At 46.3% G+C, this 20,679-nt stretch overlaps 1 protein-coding gene across 1 annotated transcript in view; it reads right to left on the reverse strand.

Annotated features, from left to right (window-relative positions):
• The window catches only part of CFAP99 (cilia and flagella associated protein 99), a 38,006-nt gene that overhangs the window by 6,579 nt on the left and 10,748 nt on the right, over nt 1-20,679 (reverse strand). The window contains exons 6-15 of the mRNA XM_083502202.1: nt 18,549-18,717; nt 17,098-17,178; nt 16,197-16,268; nt 14,260-14,313; nt 13,707-13,795; nt 11,127-11,331; nt 9,816-9,957; nt 6,650-6,801; nt 5,601-5,806; nt 3,772-3,952 (exon numbers count right to left, since the gene is read on the reverse strand). Of these exons, the coding sequence (XP_083358328.1) occupies nt 3,772-3,952; nt 5,601-5,806; nt 6,650-6,801; nt 9,816-9,957; nt 11,127-11,331; nt 13,707-13,795; nt 14,260-14,313; nt 16,197-16,268; nt 17,098-17,178; nt 18,549-18,717 (1,351 nt within the window). The remainder of the gene's footprint in view (nt 1-3,771; nt 3,953-5,600; nt 5,807-6,649; nt 6,802-9,815; nt 9,958-11,126; nt 11,332-13,706; nt 13,796-14,259; nt 14,314-16,196; nt 16,269-17,097; nt 17,179-18,548; nt 18,718-20,679) is intronic.

A 20,679-nucleotide genomic window follows, 5' to 3' on the forward strand; every position in this document is an offset into this window, starting at 1 on the left:
GGGGGAAGCGGGGAAGCGAAGCGCTTCGCTTCCCGCTTCCCCCGCACCTCTTCTAAAGCAAGGGGCTGGGGGGAGATAGCGATCTCCCCGCAGCCCCTTGCAGCAAAAGATGTCGGGGGAAGCGGGAAGCGAAGCGCTTCGCTTCCCGCTTCCCCCGCACCTCTTCTAAAGCAAGGGGCTGGGGGGAGATAGCGATCTCCCCCCAGCCCCTTGCAGCGAAAGATGTCGGGGGAAGCGGGAAGCGAAGCGCTTCGCTTCCCGCTTCCCCCGCACCTCTTCTAAAGCAAGGGGCTGGGGGGAGATAGCGATCTCCCCCCAGCCCCTTGCAGCAAAAGACGTCGGGGGAAGCGGGGAAGCGAAGCGCTTCGCTTCCCGCTTCCCCCGCACCTCTTCTAAAGCAAGGGGCTGGGGGGAGATAGCGATCTCCCCCCAGCCCCTTGCAGCGAAAGATGTCGGGGGAAGCGGGAAGCGAAGCGCTTCGCTTCCCGCTTCCCCCGCACCTCTTCTAAAGCAAGGGGCTGGGGGGAGATAGCGATCTCCCCCCAGCCCCTTGCAGCAAAAGACGTCGGGGGAAGCGGGGAAGCGAAGCGCTTCGCTTCCCGCTTCCCCCGCACCTCTTCTAAAGCAAGGGGCTGGGGGGAGATAGCGATCTCCCCCCAGCCCCTTGCAGCGAAAGACGTCGGGGGAAGCGGGAAGCGAAGCGCTTCGCTTCCCGCTTCCCCCGCACCTCTTCTAAAGCAAGGGGCTGGGGGGAGATAGCGATCTCCCCCCAGCCCCTTGCAGCAAAAGACGTCGGGGGAAGCGGGGAAGCGAAGCGCTTCGCTTCCCGCTTCCCCCGCACCTCTTCTAAAGCAAGGGGCTGGGGGGAGATAGCGATCTCCCCCCAGCCCCTTGCAGCGAAAGATGTCGGGGGAAGCGGGAAGCGAAGCGCTTCGCTTCCCGCTTCCCCCGCACCTCTTCTAAAGCAAGGGGCTGGGGGGAGATAGCGATCTCCCCCCAGCCCCTTGCAGCAAAAGACGTCGGGGGAAGCGGGGAAGCGAAGCGCTTCGCTTCCCGCTTCCCCCGCACCTCTTCTAAAGCAAGGGGCTGGGGGGAGATAGCGATCTCCCCCCAGCCCCTTGCAGCGAAAGACGTCGGGGGAAGCGGGAAGCGAAGCGCTTCGCTTCCCGCTTCCCCCGCACCTCTTCTAAAGCAAGGGGCTGGGGGGAGATAGCGATCTCCCCCCAGCCCCTTGCAGCGAAAGATGTCGGGGGAAGCGGGGAAGCGAAGCGCTTCGCTTCCCGCTTCCCCCGCACCTCTTCTAAAGCAAGGGGCTGGGGGGAGATAGTGATCTCCCCCCAGCCCCTTGCAGCGAAAGATGTCGGGGGAAGCGGGAAGCGAAGCGCTTCGCTTCCCGCTTCCCCCGCACCTCTTCTAAAGCAAGGGGCTGGGGGGAGATAGCGATCTCCCCCCAGCCCCTTGCAGCGAAAGATGTCGGGGGAAGCGGGGAAGCGAAGCGCTTCGCTTCCCGCTTCCCCCGCACCTCTTCTAAAGCAAGGGGCTGGGGGGAGATAGCGATCTCCCCCCAGCCCCTTGCAGCGAAAGATGTCGGGGGAAGCGGGAAGCGAAGCGCTTCGCTTCCCGCTTCCCCCGCACCTCTTCTAAAGCAAGGGGCTGGGGGGAGATAGCGATCTCCCCCCAGCCCCTTGCAGCGAAAGATGTCGGGGGAAGCGGGGAAGCGAAGCGCTTCGCTTCCCGCTTCCCCCGCACCTCTTCTAAAGCAAGGGGCTGGGGGGAGATAGCGATCTCCCCCCAGCCCCTTGCAGCGAAAGATGTCGGGGGAAGCGACATCTTTCGCTGCAAGGGGCTGGGGGGAGATCGCTATCTCCCCCCAGCCCCTTGCTTTAGAAGAGGTGCGGGGGAAGCGGGAAGCGAAGCGCTTCGCTTCCCGCTTCCCCCGACATCTTTCGCTGCAAGGGGCTGGGGGGAGATCGCTATCTCCCCCCAGCCCCTTGCTTTAGAAGAGGTGCGGGGGAAGCGGGAAGCGAAGCGCTTCGCTTCCCGCTTCCCCCGACATCTTTCGCTGCAAGGGGCTGGGGGGAGATCGCTATCTCCCCCCAGCCCCTTGCTTTAGAAGAGGTGCGGGGGAAGCGGGAAGCGAAGCGCTTCGCTTCCCGCTTCCCCCGACATCTTTTGCTGCAAGCGGCTGAAGGGAGATCGCTTCTCCCGGTGCTCCGAAGCCGGGCGGGGGGCATGGGACACCTCCCGCCGCAGCGGGGACACCTTTTGAAGGCAGGCGGGGGGGGGCAAAGACTTTGGCCCCCCGCCCGCCTTCAGAAGAGGTCCAGGACCTCTTCTGAAGGCTGGCGGGGGGCAAAAGTCTTTGTCCCCCCTGCCTGCCTTCCCAGGGGCTTTTAAATCGCCCCGGACAGCGGAGAAGTCCTCCGCTGTCCGGGGCGATTTTAAAATGCCGCCCGCCAGCATTTTAAGATCGCCCCGCACAGCGGAGAAGTCCTCCGCTGTTCCGGGGTTTTTTAAAATGCTGGGGGTGGGAAGAAAAGCCCTTGTCCCCCCCCCCCCAGCCTTCAGACGAGGTCCGGGGACAGACTGTCCCCGGACCTGGTCTGAAGTCGGTTTCCCTAGGAACGCATTAATTGATTTTCAATGCATTCCTATGGGAAACCGTGCATCGCAAGACGAAAAAACCGCAAGACGAAGAGAATTGCGGAACGAATTAATTTCGTCTTGCGAGGCACCACTGTAAAATTACCAAGCATACCGAAGAACAAGTACCGTATTTTTCGCCCCATAGGACGCACTTTTCCCCCTCCAAAAATGAAGGGGAAATGTGTGTGTCTCCTATCGGGCGAATGCAGGCTTTCGCTGAAGCCTGGAGAGCGAGAGGGGTCGGTGCTCCCTAGGCTTGCGGATAGCAGCCTGCATCTCGAAGCCTGGTTTGGAGGCTGGCGGCGGGGAGAAGCGCACTTCTCCCTGCTGCCAGCCCCACAAGCTCGGGGGACAGCGGGGAGGTGGAACGCCGCCATCCCACTGTCCCCCGACCTGATTTGGAGGCTGGCAGCGGGGAGAAGCGCCGCCATCCCGCTGTTCCCCGACCTGGTTTGGGCTTCAGGCAGATATCCGCAAGGCGTGGGAGCCCGGTGGGAAGGTGCTGGAGGAGACTCTTGAGAGTCCCATGGACTGCAAGAAGATCAAACCTATCCAATTCTGAAGGAAATCAGCCCTGAGTGCTCCCTGGAAGGACAGATCCTGAAGCTGAGGCTCCAATACTTTGGCCACCTCATGAGAAGAGAAGACTCCCTGGAAAAGACCCTGATGTTGGGAAAGATGGAGGGCACAAGGAGAAGGGGACGATAGAGGACGAGATGGTTGGACAGTGTTCTCGAAGCTACTAACATGACCAGTTACAGATAGGTAGCCGTCTTGGTCTGCCATAGTCAAAATAAAAAAATTCCTTCCAGTAGCACCTTAAAGACCAACTAAGTTAGTTCTTGGTATGAGCTTTCGTGTGTATATGAAGAAGTGTGCATGCACATGAAAGCTCATACCAAGAACTAACATGAGTTTGACCAAACTGCGGGAGGCAGTGGAAGACAGGAGTGCCTGGCGTGCTCTGGTCCAGGGGGTCACGAAGAGTCGGACACCACTAAACGACTAAACAACAACAACATGATGTGACCACACTTGGAATACTGCCTCCAGTTCCGGCTGCAAAGAACTTATTTCCATGCTATGTTTGGACAGTGATTTACACGAGAACAAGAAATTTCTTACTTTCTTTGGCCTCCAAGATGTGACTGACCCTTCGTCGTACTTTAGGGATGCAGTCTGCATCTTCTCAGCTTGCATTTTACGCTCCATAGATTTTTCCATAATCTTTTGTTTCAGCTCCAAAACTTGCTGATCTTTCAAAATGCGTTCGCGAAGTGGTGGCTTGGTTTTCTTTTCCTCCAGCCTGCAGAGCAAATAAGAAAAAAGTAAGAACAAATGCTGTTATTTTCCCATTAATCACAGTATCAGATCACCCATTTTTTTCTAGCAGGGGAGAAATAAGTGATTTGAACAATGGGAATCCAAAGATTTTACACACGGTGTGATTTTTCTATACCACTAATCAACCTACAGCTATTAACCAAATAAAATCAGCTCTGTCACACCTTAATGTGAACTGGGTTTATTTTAATCAAACTCATAGTTCAATCATAAAATAACAACTAAGAAACAAGCTCTGAAACCCTTAACACAATTTTAAAAATTATTGAACACAATGGGTAGAGAGCAAAAATGATTACCGTATTTTTCGCTCTATAACACGCACCAGGCCATAACACGCACGTAGTTTTTAGAGGAGGAAAACAAGAAAAAAAATATTCTAAACGAAATAGTGGATATATGATTTTTGTGGTTCATGCTGTGGCCACAGACATGTGATCTGACAGCGAGTTTGGAGTAGCCCAATGCAAAAATCCTGAGGATCCATGTGGATCCATGCTTTGTAACCACGGAGGAGGGAAGGAAGGAGAACCATGGGTCCTCTGCTCACGACTGCAGCAGATCCCCCCGCCACCCATAGGCATTCGCTCCATAACACGCACAGACATTTCCCCTTACTTTCTAGGAGGAAAAAAGTGAGTGTTATGGTGCAAAAAATACGGTAATTTCTAAGTTGCACTCTGTGTTGCTTGATGCAACTTAGGAACATGATATTGGCACACGAATTCTCCCCAAAGGTTAGAATAAAATTTGGGAATCACAACCCTTAAAATCTGCTTCTAGTTTCCTTAGGGGAAACTCCTTGAAATTACTACACAGATGGTATCGCATTACTTTGCAAATGCCCAAAATGTTTTCTTCTCTGTCACCTAATTCTTGGGGGAGCTGCAATAAATTTGGTGCTTATCGTTTCTGGTGACAATGCACATTGGTACAAGATTTCTGGAATTTAATTTTGGCAGAAAGGATAAATATTACTAAATAAACGATTGTCCAAAATTACAGATATGGAATATTTTCCATGATATAAAGGTAGGTATATAAAAATGAGAATTGAGAATTGGCCTCATGTATGGTCCTGGCAGCTCACATACTCTATTAATTGCAACTCAATGGGAAACAGCCCAAAATCTTACACCTATCGAGTGAGAGCACAAAGAACAGTGGTGCCCCACAAGACGAATGCCTCGCAAGACGAAAAACTCGCTAGACGAAAGGGTTTTCCGTTTTTGCGTTGCTTCGCTAGACGAATTTCCCTATGGGCTTGCTTTTTTAAAAAAGCCGCTTGAAGAGGCGCAGTTGCGACGGACCGTGCTTCGCAAGACGAAAAACATCGCAAGATGAAAAGACTCGCAGAACGAATTCTTTTTGTCTTGCGAGGCACCACTGAATTCAGATTTACTATTAAATGTCAAAATTTACTCATGTTAGCTGCTGGACCCCTCAACTTGTGAATATTACTAAAAATCAGTATTAATTAAACTTCTGAAATTCATCACAGAATACAGCTATTTCCTATCTATTAACTTGAAGAGCAATTATTTGTTTTGTTTCTGTAAATACATAATCCACAATTATGTATTATAAATGCTACAGTTCTTGAAACCAACCTCAGCGCAGCTGCTCTTCCAAATTGGTCTCTGAACATGGAGATCTGCTCAAGTTTGTCCAAAAGAAGCTGTTCCTTCGCATATTTTTCTTGGATTATCTGATCCCTCTTCTCCTCTTCGGCCTTCTTCTGAGCTTGTTTCAGTAAGGCTAAGCGTTCCTGCAGTTCTACGATGGACATCTCACCAAGAACACCATGGTTAGGAGTCTATAGAAGAGAAACCAGCAAATTCTATCTTTTTTTACTATACAAGTGTCCCCCCCAATTATGCATGATCAACTTGTGTGTGACCACGTATGTGTGCAGCGCCAGAAAATCAATCAATGAGTCAACCAATTGATTTCAATTCAAACCCAGAAATGGCAGGAGAGAGCTGGAAAGTCCTCGTGGCTTGTGAGAAACCCCTTCCCGGAGCCCAGAAAGGCTTTAAAAAAGAATGTGTGGGTTTCAAGATGGCATGTGGAAGCTCTCACTGTTACCACGCTGTTGGGCAGGGAACCTGTAATGCGGCAAGATTGGGCGTGCTGTTCCCTGCCATTTCTGGTGCTCTGGAGGCAAAGGTTAAGAGTATGGGTTGCTTTTGGTTATGTAGGGTTGGGAACAGCTCTGAATGTTTTGTTGCAAAAGAAAAGAAATTTCTGCTCTGCTCTGCTCTGCTCTGACAAGGATCCCCACTAACACACATTTTGCTTATGCGCACAGCGGCCTGGAATGTAACCCCCCTGTAAGTGGGGAGCCGCCTGCACATTAATTGACACACAACTCTGACTTCATTAGAAAATTATTTGAGGTTTGAGTTGGAATGGAGAGCCATGACTGGGTATAGAAATGGCTAGTTATTGCATTGACCAGAAGTTGCTTTAAGGCTGTCAAGCCCTAGCAACCTATGGCTGGAGACTTCCAAGAAGGCCACTCTCGTTCATCCTAATCTATCTCACAAAGGAGCTGTAAAGTCAGGTGCTGGACTGAGATCTTTGGAGGAAGAACAAGATGGGAAAGTAACAAATAAATGCACACAAGCACTTTTGTAATCTGTCTTAATGAACTCACCTGGGTTAAGTCAACAAATTTTTGCTTCATTAAAGGCAGATACTCTATCGCTCTTATTTGCTGAATCAGTTCATATCTTTTTTTGAATCTCTCTTCTTCTTCTTTCAAACTCTGAAGTAGGATTTCCTGGCTTTCTTCAGCAACTTCCTGAGCTGTAAAATGGTAGGAAAGATGTGCAATCTCCATAGCAGTGCATAAGGTTAAGTAGAGTGGATTAGTAATGTAAGTAGGGATGCTGTCCAATTCTGTCAAGACCGGAATTTGAATTGGATTTGGGGTTCTCAGCAAGCAGAACACATGGTGATCTTTCAGGCAATCATATCAAAATCTACCCTTTTCTCTGGTGTTTAGGAGTCTGTGCTTATTGATTCTATCAGTGTAGACTTACAGGGATATATTCCCCTCTACCTTTGCTTATCCAGAGACCTCTAGCTTCTGGAGTTTTCTAATGACACAATTACCGAAATTTGCAAAAAGTATTTGGTCTGAGACCTTTAGGTTGTTATGGAAATCTCTGGACCCAACAAGGCTCCCGAACCCATTTTGAGGCCCCTACCTCCAATTTTCAAGCAAAATATGGCTGGACAATTCATGGGATTCTAGCTTTCAAAAATCCCTCAGTAGCTCACTAGCTTGAAGCCTCAATTATTCATTGTCTCAAAGCTAGTGCTGTATTATATCCTGTAAACTCTGAAAGTGACATAAGAGTTGCATGCTTTGCACAGGGAATGGCCCATTGACTCGCTTACCATGAATGAGCCTTCTGAGCTCACACAGCAAAGCTCCCACATGATGAGTTATTTGTCCCGATTCACCTGAGCAGTGGCCATGTGATTTTGCAGATTAATTTAGCATCCTTCTTCCACCTTCCCTCCAGTTGTGGTCTAAACCACTGAGCCTCTTGGGCTTGCCATTCGGAAGGTTGGCAGTTCGAATCCCCGCGACGGGGTGAGCTCCTGTTGCTCTGTCCCAGCTCCTGCCAACCTAGCAGTTCTAAAGCACACCAGTGCGAGTAGATAAATACGTACTGCTGCGGCAGGAAGGTAAATGGCGTTTCCGTGCGCTCTGGTTTCCGTCACGGTGTTCTGTTGTGCCAGAAGCGGTTTAGTCCTGCTGGCCACATGACCCGGAAAGCTGTCTGTGGAGTGTATCTGAAGAAGTGTGCATGCACACGAAAGCTCATACCAAGAACTAACTTAGTTGGTCTTTAAGGTGCTACTGGAAGGAATTTTTTTACTTCAAATAGCGTCCCTTTGGTCTGGTCAGCCTTAGCTGGAGTCCAGCATGGCAGCAACAGCTGCCTGGCCCTTTGGTTGAAGAGCTATGCTCTAGAGAAAATGAACACTGCACCAAATGTGGAGGCAGGGGTAAACGCAGAACAACATGAGTAGTGGGCTCAAATAACAACAACAACAACAACAACAACAACAACAACAACAATAATAATAATAATAATTTATTATTTGTACCCGGCCCATCTGGCTGGGTTTCCCCAGCCACTCTGGGCAGCTTCCAGAGAGACCAAAAATACACTAAAATGTCACACATTAAAAACTTCCCTGAACAGGGCTGCCTTAAGATGTCTTCTGAATGTCAGGTAGTTGTTTATCGCTTTGACATCTGGTGGGAGGGCGTTCCACAGGGCGGGCGCCACTATCAAGAAGGCCCTCTGCCTGGTTCCCTGTAGCTTTGCTTCTTGCAATGAGGGAACCTCCAGAAGGCCCTCGGCGCTGGACCTCAGTGTCCGGGCAGAACAATCGAGGTGGAGACGCTCCTCCAGGTATACTGGGCCGAGGCCGTTTACGGCTCAACACCAACACTTTGAATTGTGCTCGGAAACGTACTGGGAGCCAATGTAGGTCTTTCAAGACCGGTGTTATGTGGTCTCGGCGGCTCAAAACCCTGATGCCTTCTGCTTTCAGATACATGGAATCTGGTCCAAGCTGTGGCTGGGAGCGGATGAGGATGTCTCCTTTGCTCTCCTGCTCTCCCCACAACTGCATCTTGCAGCCAAGAGATGAATCATTTGGGAACGTCCATGGTAGGGTGAACTTACTCTTCCAATGCTGGGCAGTGCATGCTAAGATCAAAGAGAAGCCCCTGGGGGTATTCAGGGTGGGCCGCTGAGGAGCAGTGGCCTCGCTGAAGATGGTTTTCGGCATGGCTTCACTAGAAGCAGATATTGTAGTGCCTTGGTTGGCAGCCACCCATTTAGCTCGTCCTTGCTTGCAGGCCCCATGGAAAAGACAGAGAAGAGGAGGAGTGGAGAGAAAGGTAAAGACTTTGTATGTGTGTGAGACACACACATCAAGGGGGAAAGAGTCAGAAATAGCTGTGGGAAGCAAGGGATCCAAGAAAATGGAGGGGAAACAAAGAGAACGCCGCTTTCCATATGAACCTACCTGGACCCTGAGATCATCTTCCGAGGCCCTTTTTCGTGTGCCTCCTCCTTGAGAGGTCCGGAGGGTGGCAACACAAGAACGGGGCCTTCTCTGCAGTGGCTCCCCACCTGTGGAATACTCTCCCCAGGGAAGTTTGCCTGGCACCTTCATTATACACCTTTAGGCGCCCAGCAAAAACGTTCCTTTTCAACCAGGCATTTGGCTGACCTAATCAACATCCTATACCCTTTAAAATGTGACTGGTTTTTTTGGGGGGCATGTTATAGGATTATTGTTTTTATTCTGATTTTATATATTGTGACCTTTTTTGTGAACTGCCCTGAGACCTCCAGGTATAGGGTGGTATATAAATTCAATCAATCAATATTAGAAGTATGATTGGCTGCCTCACGGGGGGGGGGGGCAAGGACAAAGCACTGGAAGGAAACTATAGAAAGGATGCTATACTAATCTGCAAAGTCACAAGGTCTTGGCGAATCAGGACAAGCAAGCCATCATGTTTCCCATGCCAGCCTACACACAGTAAGCATATTTTAGGTGAATCCTTCAACCAAAGCAAATTTGTCACTTGGCTCTCAAATTCTGTGCAGACATATTTATCGGTGGAATTTCTCAGGATTTCGTATATCTCTCAACAGGAGCTTTTCAATAGCTATTTATAACACATCACTTGCATCTCTCTCTCTCTATAGCAATGCTTTGCTGAGCAAATCAGAAGAAAATGTACCTTTTAAAAAGACATACGGATTTGGCACTACTCGTACCTATTTGGTGCTTCTGTTTTTGGAGCTTCATTCGGGCTTGCTTCACATTTTTGCGTCCTTCCACCACTTGCTGCACCATTTTTTCCCTTTCCTTCCTTTCTTGAATGCGCCTTTCTGCAATTTGTTGGCTCATTTCCGCTTCCTAAACTCCAAGCAAAATTGAAGCCAGATAAATTAATTACAATGAAAGCTTCTTGCTTTATTTTTTCTAAAAAACTTTACGCATGCATTTCTAAAATAAATAAATAAGCAAGCAAGCTTCCTTGACCTTAAAACGCTAAGCATTCTTTACTCTTTCAAATCTGAATGAAAGCCCTAAACCTGAGATTGTTAGAGCTACAGATAAAGAAACAAACCTGATTTTAATCATTTTCCTACACCTGGCTGAAGATTACCTAGGTTAGACTGTTGCAGCAAAATCGGCAAAGATTACTGTTGTACCTTAAAGGCTAACAACTTTATTATGACATTCTTGGATCTCCTTTGTCCATTTCTTTAATTCTGATACCGGTATTGTTTCTGAGGCTGTAGACTGCATCATGTTCTACAAGGCAGCCGCTGAGTGGCAAATGATGCTCTTTATTGATATTGATTATTGATATGCTCTTTATTGATTGGGCATGGTGGCAGATGCACTCCTTATAAAACTAATCTTGTGTGATGCCACCCACTGCCTCTCAAACAGTACTGACATCAGCATTAAATAGGCAGATAAAGGAAGTTGGTCAAACATGGTGTAGAAATTTTCTACAAATCTAAATTGAACAATTTAAAGATCCATATTTCTCCCCTCCCCCCTCTTTGGCTTCCCCCGTATTTCCGTATTGATTTATTAAACAAATTCTGTACCCTGCTGGTTTTACCTATTATATAGTTGTAAAAGTTTAGTCAAAACCTGCCAATGAGTCCAAATTTTTATACTGTCTTTTTATATACCATATTTTTCGCTCTATAAGACGCACCAGACCACCAGACACACCTAGTTTTTGGAGGAGGAAAACAAGAAAAAAATTGCAGTGAAAGCAGCAATCCCTCTTGCTGTTCTGGCTTCTGGGATAGCTGCGCAGCCTGCATTCGCTCCATAAGACGCACACACATTTCCCCTTACTTTTTAGGAGGGAAAAAGTGAGTCTTATAGAGCAAAAAATACGGTAGTTTATAGATGGTTCCCACTCCTTTTTTGAAATCGATGTTGTCTCTTGATGTGGACTTTGCCTCTTCTGCACACCCTTTTCCTCATTTTGCCACTGAACATACCCATACACAGGAGTCGTGGTGAGATAAAATACGAACAGTATACTAATAAAGTACCTCTTCCCTCTTCTGCTCAGCTTTTCTATGGTTTTCCAGAATGCGATTCTGACGTGCAAGAATGGCCTCCTCGTGGCTTAGCTGTCCTTGCAGCCTCTTACATTCTGCTTCTGCCAGCTTTTGGTTCAAATCTCTCTCATACATTTCTTTTTGCCAGTCCAGAAACTCAGAAGGATCCCGAGCCCCTCGTAAAAGCTGTTCAATCCTGTAAGGAAAAGAAAATAGGCTACTCTGAGGAACTGAACAGAGCAGAGCTGTCAAGGTGAACGTGGAATTACATAGCAACATAATCAGTGAGTTTAAATGAGGCCAAAAAAAATTATTTTTAAAATCAGGGTGCCCGAACTGGTCTGTGGCTACCTTGGGAAGATTTTGGGACTATGGTAAAGAACTCACTGAAAACATTACCTCAGAGTTCACGAGTAGTGAAAATAAAAATCCCATTCATAAATGTATAGTGCCGTATTTTTCGCTCCATATGACGCACCTGATCATAAGACGCACATAGTTTTTAGAGGAGGAAAACAAGAAAAAACATTCTGAACGAAACAGTGGATGTATGATTTTCTGGGTGCAGGCTGTAGCCATGGGCATGCTATGTGATCTGATGGTGAATTTGGGGTGACCCATTGGAAAAATCCTGAGGATCCATGTGGATCTGTGCTTTGTAACCACATTTTTGCACCACTGCAGCCCCAGGAAACAGTGGGTGCGTGATTTTTTTGGTGCAGGCTGTAGTCATGGACATGCTATGTGATTTGTTGGTGAATTTGGGGCAACCCAATGTAAAAATCCTGAGGATCCATGGGCTTTTACCTCCCCTCTCCCAGGCAGCCTCCCCTAGAGTCCCTTATCTCTCTCCCAATCCCACCGATCAGCTGCTTCCTTTCAACACTCCTTTCCCTCTTGTTTGCCTTAGTGTCTTTTCCTTAGCTGGAGCACTTTTTTGCTCCTCCTTTTCTTCTAATTTCTCTCCTCATTGATTTAGTCTTCCTGTTTCCGCCCTTTGCAAGTTTGCTGTACTTTACCTCCCCCCTCCCAGGCAGCCTCCTTTATTGCTAGCATCCCTTATCTCCCTCCCCGATCGCTTGCTGATTAGTGACTTTGTTTCCACACCCACTTCCCTCTTTTTTTAAAAAAAAAGCATGATCTGCTTTTCGCCCCTGGGCAATTCGGCTCCAGGGACCACGCATTCGCTCCATAAGACGCACAGACATTTCCCCTCACTTTTTAGGAAGAAAAAAGTGCATCTTATGGAGCGAAAAATACGGTAATTGCTACAAGGTCTCTGTTGTCCAATAACGAAGTCTTTGCTTCAGTTAGTTTTTGTTTCATTCATCTAATGAAGCATTCGGTTTTCAGCAGTGGTCAGCTCCTACCTAGGGCAGGAACAATTGCCTCTACATGTTCTTTGTCTCCAGTAGCTAGTCCACAGGTATCCCACTTCTGTACATGTATCTATTCTGCAAATATTTGATAGAGCTTTCCTCCATAAATGTCCCTAATCCCTTTTTTAAAAGCTGTCTACGTTCCTGGGCTGTCTAGGTTCCTGAGAAGAGAAGACTGCCTGGAAAAGACCCTGATGTTGGGAAAGATGGAGGGCACAAGGAGAAGGGGACGACAGAGGATGAGATGGTTGGACAGTGTTCTCGAAGCTACCAGCATGAGTTTGACCAAACTGTGGGAGGCAATGGAAGACAGAAGCGCCTGGCGTGCTCTGGTCCATGGGGTCACGAAGAGTCGGACACGACTAAACAACAACAAGATTCCTGGGCATCACCAATCTTGTGCTAGTGAATTCCATGTATTGTTTGAAATCATTCCTTTTGCCTGTCCTCAACCTACACTCACCAGCCCTACTGAAGAGGTTCCTCATGAGGCTGGAGGAACATCGCCTGGCTAATGTTTCATTGATTTCTTGATTTAATATGCTGTAAACCGCTTTGAGATTTTTATTAAAAATATAAAGCGGTATAGAAATAAAAAAATAAAAAACCTACTGTCAGTCAATGTCATTTGTCTGGAACTCGTAATACTGTACTATGAACGAGAAAACTTTCTATTATCTCTATAATTTTATACAGATAATTATATAAACTTCTATCAAGTCATGGCGGCATATACCTCTTATTTTGGAAAATATTTGACTGTATTTCAACAGTGTGATCTTGGGGTACAGTGATTTGAAATATTGATTTGTTTTGTAATGTATTACCAGTAAAGCACTATTTAAGAGGCCTGCATTGCAGTCCTTCACCACCCCAAATTTGGGCTGGACTGTAGAGGACTGTATGGCATATTCTTAGTATGCCTTCTCCTCAGGCAGGGCTCTGGCCTTGTCATCACCTGAACAAGTAACAAGCTTCTGATGAGCTGGCTTCTGGAATCTTTCATGAAGGTTTGGAAAAGAAGCGAATAATTATATTAAGAACAACTGATTAATTCACTTGAATGCAATGCTGAGATTCCAGAATTACAGGGGTGTGGACTACATGACCCTTGAGGTACTGTCCAACTCTGCAATTCTATGATTCTGTGACATCTTTCAGTTAATGCATCTGCACAAAGAGTAAAAAGTACCTATTAAGCTCCTGCTCCACTTTTCGTTGGTAAAGGACACCTTCTCTTAAGATCGCTGTTGTGTTTAGTTTCACAGGTACGTTGTCAATCTGCCAGGAAATTTAGCACATCAATAGAGAATTACAAAAAGCAATACAAAAAGAATTACAAAAGCAGTAACGAATCTTAAAATGATTTAAACATAATAAAGGCAGTTTAGAAAAACTTTAATAAATGGTTCTGAAAGTTTGAATCCACAGCTGATATTCAGCCAATAAAACCAGCCAATAAAATTCTAAAGAACTTTTTAAGGACTTCAAATGGTTAATGTAATACCTTAATTTGTATTCTGAACACTTCAGTATCCCCCATGTATTACACTGAGCTAAGGGTATGATGGACAAGGAAAATATCATTAAAACCAGGATTCTTACCTAAGAAAGATATTTAATTATTAAAGAGAGGTGTGCCTATCAAATGCAGAACTATTAACTTTCATACCAAATCTGAAATTTTACCTCTTACGTCCTGCTGGTTGGAACATCAAGATAACATAATCAAACAAGTTGCTCACCTCCCCTTGGATCTTCTGAGCTTGAAAGGTCTCCGGAATAGTCTGAATTATACCCTAAAAATATAATATAATATAAAAATTATTTCATTTTGTGATATATTGCCTCTGAACACGAAAAGTCAGTATTTATTTATTTTTAAGTTCTATCACACACATTCTCCATAAATTTATGTCCCGATGGTAACTAAAAGAGTAGTAAGAAAAATAACACTGATGCTACTAATACTATACTATACCAATATAGCAAGATCAAAAGAACTAAAGCAGGGGCAGACCACTCAAATAGACAGCAAAATCACACTGTGGTAAGTTTAAAATTGTAACACCAGCAATTCTTGAAAGCCTGGGGAAACAAATGCTTTTGCCTGGTGCCTAAATGATAGCAATGAGGTCTCCCAGTGGGCCTCCTTGGCGAGGGCATTTCACAGAAAAGGCTTTCCTTTCAGTTGGCACCATACTGCACTTCAGATGACAGGGGCCATCCAGAGAAAGCCCCGGGTGACCATTACAGCAGACTGAAACATGAGAAGGAGGTCCAGTAAATATATGGATCCTAAAACGAGTAAGGCTTCAAAGGTTAAGGCTCAAAAGGCCTGCTCTGTCAAAGCAAGATTTGTGGGGCTTGAAAATGTGGCAGCCGATAGATCAGGAAGGGCAAGAAAGAAACCGTAGCTGGAGAAGCAAAGTGCCCCATCTTCCTCCCCCCAGAAAGCCTTCAATTTGCTTACTTAGGGTTATGACAGGTTGTGTGGCAAGTTCCCGCCTCCCACCAGTAAAAATAAAGACACATGGCACCATCATTTTAGGTTAATGGGTTAAATTGGCCACAACTTTACTGGTTACAGGTAAAGAGCGGTATTGGCTTAGGCATTGGTCCTATCCGACTATCCGGCTTCAGCCTGTTTGCTTGAAGGCCGGGGAAGGGTTAACACCAGCAGGGGGAGCCCTGCTGATGCACATCAACTAGGGACTCCCCCGGGGTCACCGCTCGGGGGCGTGCTTTAGGCCCTGACCTCCATAGGCTTCGGACGAGGCCACGCCTCCCGGAATCCTTTACCGGACTACCCTTCAATATTTGGGGGAGGTGATGGCGCTCCTCCCCCCCAACCCATCTACATAACAATACCCCTACCAATGCCTAACTGCCCAAACCAAAGGAGTTGTGACAATTTGCTATGAGGTAGGCGAAAAACTGGTGCCAATTTCCCAAGTGGAAAAAATTCCTACCAGGCCCCTCAACGGCGACCAACCAAGGTCCATAGCAAGGTCAGAAGGGGAAACTTAAAGGGTGGGCGGGTGGGAAACAAACGCAGCTGAGTGGCCAAAGAGGGAGATCCCAGGGCCGCGCTTGCCTTAAATGAGGCAAGCCACACATCCCGAGCCAGCCAATTGGCTGGCTCAGGGGACTACGCGGCCTGAGGATTCCCCTGATCGCGCGGGAACTGGAAGCCAGCCTCCGAGCGCGTGTTGGGGGCGTGAAGCCTGCAACACCACCTCCTCCCAAGGTCGGAAGTGGCTATGGGGAATGTGTGATAGGTTACATTATTCATGTAATGTTTGCAACAACCCAATAAGGTGGTCCAGAGTTATATCCTTCCCCCCACTATTACAGGCCAAGGAGGTGGGATTGAGGCTGGGGTAGAAATGTCTTGCCTAGGCCACTTAGTGAGCTTGTGGCCCCAATGAGATGTGTAGTAGGAACTACCTGGTCATAGCTGCAATCCAAGTAAGGATTACACTGTATGTCATTCTTCTATTCTAGTTGTGTTGTTTTAATAGTCAATACAAAAACTGCAGTTCAGTATTATGATCTCAACAAGGAAATCTCAACAAGGAAATCTCAATAAAATGATTGATCCTAACATCCCAATACTAGAGGCAGACTTATTATTCATTATTCATTCCCACACTACTGAATTCATGCTGATTTTACTTACAGCACCACAGTGACATCCAGGTTTGGGGGCTGCACAGGAGAACTGGTTAACATTTGCTTCCAGCAGCAGTTCCTATAGGGGACACAATAATTTTAGTAACATTATACCTTTCCCCACTTTGTGCAGTGGGGGCGCAGCGGGTGTAGAAAGAGAAGATGAAGTTAAAAGTGGATGAAGTTGGCTAACACTTTAGTTCTCCTCCAGGGACGTTTGGCTGTGTGAAAACATCAATAAAGATATTAATGGTAAGCTAGGGGTGAAAATTCTTAAGGAAATCAGTCCCAGCCCTGAGTGCTCACTGGAAGGACAGATCCTGAAGCTGAGGCTCCAAGACTTTGGCCACCTCATGAGAAGAGAAGACTCCCTGGAAAAGACCCTGATGTTGGGAAAGATGGAGGGCACAATTAGAAGGGGACGACAGAGGACGAGATGGTTGGACAGTGTTGTTGAAGCTACCAGCATGAGTTTGACCAAACTGCAGGAGCCAGTGGAAGACAGGAGTGCCTGGCGTGCTCTGGTCCATGGGGTCACGAAGAGTTGGACACGACTAAATGACTAAACAACAACAGGGATGAAAAGGTTTAACAGTTTGTGGGAGGAGTAGATCAAATGCATCCAGGGTAGAGGACTGGGATGAATTGAAGATGCAAAGTAGAGTGTCTAAAGGTCCCCTGAGACATCATTTTTATTGCAAATCCATGGTTATTTGTGCGTGCAAGCAACTTTTGGAAGTGGTTTTCCAACTGCCCCACTCTTTTCTGCTCTTCGCCGCTGAACTGGAGCAAATGTCAATCCACAGAAAACCTGCTTGACGTTTAGTTTCCCCTGAAGGAAAGTTGTGGGGCAAACAGCAGTGCGGACAAGCCCTAAATAGATTATAAAGAGATAATACTGAACTTGCCTCTGCTTTGCGACGATTCTTCAGTTTAATTCCTTCTAGCTGCTGCTTCAGTTTTTGGGGTTTATAAGTACTTTTAGGAATCTAAGCACACAGAAACAATAATTTAGAGTTAGAAAGTGCTAGGTAACAAAGAGGTCTGAAAAGATTTGAATAACATATATGTCAACAGTTTGCTTTAGAACTAAAGAAAACCCCTGTTGATTTAGACCAAAGGCATATCTAGTCCAGCATCCTGTCTTTGACAATGCCTAACCAATTGCTTCTGGGAAGCCCACAAGCAACGCGTGAGCACAGTAAGTACCACTTTCCCATTGCTTGCCAGCAACTAGTATTCAGTGGCAGGGTGGATTTGATTTAAATCAAATTTATTTAAACCACGGTTTAAATCACTAGTCAGTAAGACTTGACTTAAATCATTTTTTTACAGAAAGACTCATTCTTGCTGGTGTCATCTTAATACTTACAACCAGATGAAGGTTTCATTTTTGGAATAATAAATTTTCAGAGTAGTTTTTACAGTTATATCAAAAATTACTGATTTGGTTATACTATGAGAATTACATAGACAGATAATTATGAAATTATTATAAGGTATCATAAGTTAACTGTTTATATCTGGACATCTTTTCTGCTGTGCTTTATTGGAAGGAGAAAAATAATCATTTCCTTAATAACAATTTATTGAACTAAAACAATAACATTATAGCATATGTATCCATATTTGTTAACTGATGTGGTTAAACAATTAAAAAAAAACTTAGACTGAATTTTAGCACACATGAAAAACTTAAAAGGAATCCTTATTTCCTGATGAATAGCCTTTGGACTGTAATGTAACTTAAATGGATAACTATCTTTAGTTTTTTCCCTCAAAAGCGTTTTATTTTAAAAATCCGATTTAAATTTTTTTTAAAAAAAAAATTTATATATATATAAAATTGATTTTCATCCACCCTGTTCAGTGGCATATTGCCTTCGAATCTACAGTTTCCATACAGTCATCGTGACAAGCAGACATTGAGAGCTCCATGATCATTCATGGATTTGTTTAATCTTCTTTTAAAGCCGTGGCCACCAGCGCATCTGATGTACTTTCTTTTCTGAATCTACTTCCAGTCCCAATTATAGTATTATGAGAAAGTATAGGTGCCGGGTATCGCCCAACTTCGGGGGTTCCTGGCGTGTACACATATGGCCCAGGGAGGCCCACTGGAGCCCCCGCAGCTGCAGGTAGCTCTGGCAAGGCCCAGGGGCGTGCCTGCTGGGGCTGATGGGAGCAGCAGTGATACTGCCCTACAGAAAAACAAGATTTTTATAGGATTCATCTTCAATAACTAATACGTAGCGCTTTCTTCAACTGAGGTTTGCCTTTTAGAGTCTGTTAATTTATTTACGGTTCAGATATTATCAGAAATCGGACAAACTTTCTTTGGTAAAAAAGCAGCACTCACAGGCTTCGTTTTTTCTACTTGTGGAATTAGCTCAGGAACCATAATAGCTCGTGGTTTAGGGACTGTCAAGTTAAACGCCGTTGGTTCAGTTGTCTTTGACGCTGTAGCAGTGCATTTAATTGATTTGTCATCAAGCTGATCAATCAGTTGTTTCATTTTGGGCTGCCATCTTCAAACAAAAGGAATATATAACCTTATTTTCATTTTTTTATCTTATATTCTTTTCTAACAGACTATGGAAGGGAGGAATCACAGTTCAGTGGGAAGTACATTTTTTGTATGTGGACGTTTCCAGGTTAAATTCCTGGAACCTCCACTTAAAAGAATCAGGTCATGTGAAACACTTCTGCCTTGAGAGTTGCAGCCATCTAACTGAGTTAGGTGGAGAAACAGTCTGACATGGTTAAAATCAAGTCCCTTTATGCCTGTTAACTTTGGTAAATATAAACTCTATACAGTTTTCCCCAATGCCTTTTAAAATTTTATTTACCCTGTCTTTTAGGTTGAGGATAATATAAACATTAATACAGAATGTCTTCCAGTTTCATGAAATCCATGACCATATCATATGTGGCCTGAATGACCCAATTTGTAGTAAATTTTTGGGAAATACAGTTTCAAGTATTCGATGTTGAGATCCACATTTCCTCAACATACCATTTCCAATGGAGTGCACCAACTGGATTCTGGGAAGTACCTGTGATGCTATACTACCCAACAACAAGATAATGAGGTCTCCCTGCTACCCATCAGAGAATCAAGCAGGCCGAATAAAGGGCAGCCTCATCTTGTAACGTCTATTGGAGGATGTCTTCTCCCAACACCAAAAAACACCAATCTGAAGCTGCTAATCTTTTTAAAAATGTACAATCACAAATACACACCTGTCAGGGGTTCAGGAGCAGAGGCAAGGGCAAGGGAGGAAACAGAGAGCGAGGGGGAGGAGGCAGAAGAAAAGATGAGTGATGACGACGACCCGAGATCTCCGAGTCTTTCCAGTGAATCAGAAGATTCACGAAAGGAGCACCAGTGGCCAGGGCAAGGGGGGAGCCTAGGGGGACACCCCAGGAAGAAAGGGCCAGAGGGGGCTCAGAGGGGAGCAGTTGGAAATCGGGACCAGCGTCACCAACAGAGAGCAGGGGAGAGGAAGGGCGCCAGGTATCAAGCGCTGTAAGCTCACAACAGGAGGGAGGGCACGAGTCAGGAGTGGCCACACCTCCATCGGGGAGCGAAGAAACGGTCAGACGGAAAGTGGAAGGTTGGGCGCGCGCGCCAAGTTCAAATGCACAGGAAGGTGGCGCAGTAAGCAGCCCGGAAAGGGAGCCAGGTCCTAAAGCCCGGCGCAAGGAGACAGGAGGGTCCGGGGGGTCAGCGTCAGAAGAATCCCGGAAGGAAGAGACACCGGGGGGCAGAGGGACCCAGAGAAGAACAGTCAGGCGGAAAAGGTGGAGTAAGGCTAGGGTATTAAGTTGGTGTACAGGGGGCGGAGACTCAGACGGAGCTTCGCCGGTCTAACCCTTAAGACGTAGAGCTGCGCGCAGCAGCTTGAGAATGGAAACTGTAACTCAATAAAAGACTTCTACAAGTGACCGCTGGCTAGCGTGATCCTCTGTGAGCTAGGATCTGGAAGCAGCTCTGACAACACCACTCAGTCACCTCTTACTTATTTTAAGGTAGGAAAGTACAAGAGACAACCCACCGCTCCCCTCCCCTCAAATACATAAAACAAATATGAATTTAAGAGTTTTAGTTGGCTTAAAGAAGGAAGGGGTTGCCCTCCATTATATGGATTACAGAGAAAAGTGAATCCCTTTTACTTTCCCCATAACAACCCCTGGACCTATATGTCTGCCATTTGGGAGGTTTAATCCACTCGGGGGGGGGGACCTCCTGTGCCTTAAAAAAAAATCTAATTCTGCCCAAAGGGGAGCAAGTTATAACTAGATTCCCTAGAAGAGTGAACCCAGAGGCACACAGCTTTATTTTATACAGAGTAGCTTGGAATCTGGGACCCGGGTGGCACTGTGGGTTAAACCACAGGGCCTAGGACTTGCCGATCTGAAGGTCGGCGGTTCGAATCCCCGCAACGGGGTGAGCTCCCGTTGCTCGGTCCCTGCTCCTGCCCACCTAG

The sequence above is a fragment of the Podarcis liolepis genome (genome assembly GCF_965112155.1).
Source record: "Podarcis liolepis genome assembly, chromosome: 5".
NCBI lineage: Eukaryota > Metazoa > Chordata > Lepidosauria > Squamata > Lacertidae > Podarcis > Podarcis liolepis.